Here is a 3887-nt window from a genome sequence, read left to right as displayed (position 1 = left end):
TCCATTATAAAAGTAAACAAAAACAGAAAAGGTCTCTATTCTCCTTTCTGTGTCTCCCCCCTTTCTCAACTCATGTTCTCATCCCCTCCTAGGATAAGAGAGAGAGAGAGAGAGAGAGAGAGAGAGAGATAACTATATGTAATATCTACATTAACCATTATTAGCAACCATTCATTTAATGCTCCAAAGCTTCATTTTTGCCCACTAATGATAGTCAATGTGAGATATTACTGATATCATTTTAAAAAACTAACTGAGGAAACATTGGAGAACCTTTCTTGCAGTTATGTAATTTAATGCAACTGATCTCAGCTGGTATTCTGTCTATAATGGAGTGCAATGGAAATGTCTAATCGACCCCAAACTAGTGAATAGTAAGCTTGTCTTCAATGTGTTAATTAAATGTTTGTTTTTGTTTTTTTTTCCTCCACAAATAGGCCAGCTTATCGTTGCTAATAAAATGTTAAATTCATTTTTTTATTTCAATGTATATTTTGAGACATTTTCTTTTAAATACAATTTATTTTAGTTTTGAAAATGTCTATTCAACACATTATTTCAACATCACTTGGCGGTAGTTATTGGTAGTTTTTTTACGTGGTGTTTGACGTTTTTACGGCGTGTGCTTCCAGCTGGTCCTCCACCGACGGGACGGACGACCCCCTGGACGCCGCCAAGGACAGCGTCTTCGTCAAGATCCTCCTCAAACTCATCCAGGAAGGTGAGAAACGACAAGCTCATAGGTTGTTTTAGATTTAGATTTTAACCCTTGTGTGGCCTTTTAGTCAAAAATGAAAATCAACACTTGTGTTGATGCTTTTTATTGATGTTTTTTTTAAACTTTTTCTGACTTTTTTGTCCCTTTTTTGCAACACTTTAGACGTTTTTTTTTTCCAATGTTTGTCACTTTTTTTGACGTTTTCAACACTACGTAACACTAACTTATTAACTTTAGTTTACAGTTATTTTTGGAATTTATGGTCAATAAACCTCATTTATAGGAAATTATACCTAATGTGTGAGTTAGAAAAGCAGAAATTAGGAATTATTGAGACTAAAATTAAAGGAATGGATGTTGATGATAATCACAGACTGGAATATGTCAACTTTTACTCAATACTATTTCAAAAACACTTCCATTGTTTTTCAAATGCTATAAAATTGAATAAGACGCCCCAAAATTAGTAGAAGAAGATATTTTTACTTGCCATAGAGCAATGTGTAAAATCAATCATGTTATTTTGGGTAGTTAAACTAAAACGCTGCTACTCTCGGTTCTTTGAATCAAGGCTGAAGACCTTTCTTTTTGATGTGGACTTTCTTTAAATGACTGTTCATTTCTTTAATGTTTAATTTCTTACGCTGCACTTTAACTTGTGTTTTATGTGACCTAATGTTTTTATTTTTAACTGTTTTATCGGTTATCTGTTTTTTTTAACTGATTTCGTGTGAAGCGCTTTGAATTGCCATGTTGCTGAAATGTGCTCCACAATCCAAATAAAGCTGCCTTGCCTTGTTTTATGAATCATTAAAAGATGAACTCCATCTTTGTGTTCCAGGAGTTTCTCTGCAGACGTACCTGCCTGACGTCAAGGACCTGCTGGACCTGGACGATCTCAGCGGTCTGAAATCAAAACCTTATTTTGAATTTGTCCTTCGAGCCAATTATGAACATTACCTAGAAGCCCAAATGTGACGGCCGATGGTCTCCCGGTAACACCTGTTTAAAAACGTGCTATTTTCTAAATAAACGCTATGTTATCCGTCCGTGTTATGTCTGGCTTCCTTCCATCTGATATCAGAGCCTTCGGACCTGGAAAGAGACAGAAACCTGATCCTGTAGAGTCCAGAACCTGGCCTACATCGGTCAGGACTTCGTCATGTCTGGTGACAAGGGGCAGACGTCAGGGGGACAGGGATCCTCCGTGATGATCCACTTTCAGGTGGCTTTCAGGGTCCAGCTCGCCTAAAAATAGTGGAAGTAGGTTAGATTAACCTTCTGTTGTCTTTGGGTCCAATTTGACCCACTTTCAAAAAATGTATTATTACCAGAAATATGGTTTTCTTTTGACCAAATTGCCAGAAATGAACACGGATGGTTCCATGCGACCCTCTTCTCTAGTAAAATGAGGGATCTGTACGCTACTTTTATTGGATTCTGGGTGTTTTTAGTCAGTTGTAAAGCACATTTCTGCTTTTTAAACTCAGAAATTAGGTTTATTGACCCTGAATTCCAAGGTTAAGTGTAAAGCTTGTTGTATCCGTTGGTAGTAGCGTGAAAAAAACATCAGAAATATTGAAAAAACATAACTTAAAAAAAAAAAGAAAAGAACTTGTGTGCCGGAAGCCTATGGGACAAAATGTTGAAAAATGTGTTGATTTCTGGTGAGATAAAATCTCAATAGTTTGCTGTTTGCATGAACTATTCGTACGTATAATTACAAAAAGCAATGCACTGTAATTCGTGTGTATTCCACGTATTTATTGTTGTGTGCAGAACATTGACTGCGGCTGTGTAGAAGCAGACTGAACTCATAAAATGGCGGTTGTATGGCACGCCAATGGTCCAACCTCCGCGTTGGTCCGGATGCCTGATACTTTCTTTATTTTGGTTTTTAGGGCACGAGCAGAAATTAAATTCTATAAATATGTCAGTTTTGATAAGATTTTATAAGATGAACTAAAAAGCTAAATTGAAAAGTTTGTTAGTGATTAATCCGGATTCACGTGGAGCATCTTAATGAAACATTAACACAGCAGTTAACCAGAGAATCTCATCGTTCCCTCTAAAATAATTCATTAAAACTAATATCTTTATTATATTTTAGCGTAGCCTTAGTTTATTTATTAGCTTGTTATATTAGCCTCACCCTCCTGATGTCCTCTATCAGAAATATAGATTTATTTGTAGTCGTTTAAGATTATTTCTTGGCCGTTTTCAACCTTTATTTTGATAGGACAACAGAAGACACGAAGTTGAATGACATGCAGAAAAAGGGCAGCAGGTCGGAGTCGAACCCTGTCTGCGTCAGGAAGTAGACCCCTACACGTGGGCGCCCGTTCTACCAACTGAGCTAACCTGGCGCCCGGGATTTCTTTAACCAAAATGACCCTAAAAAGGACGGATTCAAACGCTTTTTGCAAATACAGTTGATGACTTTCATTGAATTTCAGGTGAATATTGAAATGGTTTCACGTCAGAATCCTGACTAAACTCATCCACTCGACACACGGTATATGCTATCTGATTCTCTCCCCATGGCACAGCTGTATTATCATGTGGGGGTGCAGGCGTAATTTCGTAAGATATCATTTGAATCGTTAGCATATAGAAGCACAGATTACACAAAATATCCAAAACCGTTCAGGGAATGCGTTGAATAGTTGAAAACGCACAAGTCAGTCAGTGGTATCTAAGCAGGATAGCGCACAGGGTCTTATTTAGGGCCCCAAATATGGGTCAAAAGATTTCAAAAATGAAGTGCAAAGAAGTTTATTTCCACTTCTGAATATTACAAATATTATGAGACTGTCTTCCGAAGAAGAAGAAGAAGAAGAAGAACCCCCAAAACGACTTATGTTGGATTATTAAAAGCTTCTGTTTTGTTTTAAAGGTACAAACCGTGGTGTAGTCTACGTGATACGCAGTATACTAAGATATTACTACCTATTATTACTGCTTTACAACTCCTTAACTATGTAAATATCGTACATATACACACTCCTTATATTTCTACTCTGATATTTATATACTCTTGCAACTGTTACACAGAATTTCCCTTCAGGGATCGTTATATAGTATTTCTGATTCCTGAAGAGAGCTCTAGGATCGGGATTTTACACACACACACACACACACACACACACACACACACACACACACACAC

At 37.0% G+C, this 3887-nt stretch overlaps 1 protein-coding gene across 1 annotated transcript in view; it reads left to right on the top strand.

Annotated features, from left to right (window-relative positions):
* The window catches only part of nup133 (nucleoporin 133), a 19257-nt gene extending 17453 nt beyond the window's left edge, over positions 1–1804 (top strand). The window contains exons 13-14 of the mRNA XM_034901038.1: positions 633–721; positions 1560–1804. Of these exons, the coding sequence (XP_034756929.1) occupies positions 633–721; positions 1560–1696 (226 nt within the window). The 3' untranslated portion in view covers positions 1697–1804. The remainder of the gene's footprint in view (positions 1–632; positions 722–1559) is intronic.
* Positions 1805–3887: the final 2083 nt, after the last annotated feature.

Source organism: Etheostoma cragini, chromosome 2 (genome assembly GCF_013103735.1).
Source record: "Etheostoma cragini isolate CJK2018 chromosome 2, CSU_Ecrag_1.0, whole genome shotgun sequence".
NCBI lineage: Eukaryota > Metazoa > Chordata > Actinopteri > Perciformes > Percidae > Etheostoma > Etheostoma cragini.
Note: the sequence above shows the minus strand (reverse complement) of the source record. Positions and strands in the feature narration are given on the sequence as shown.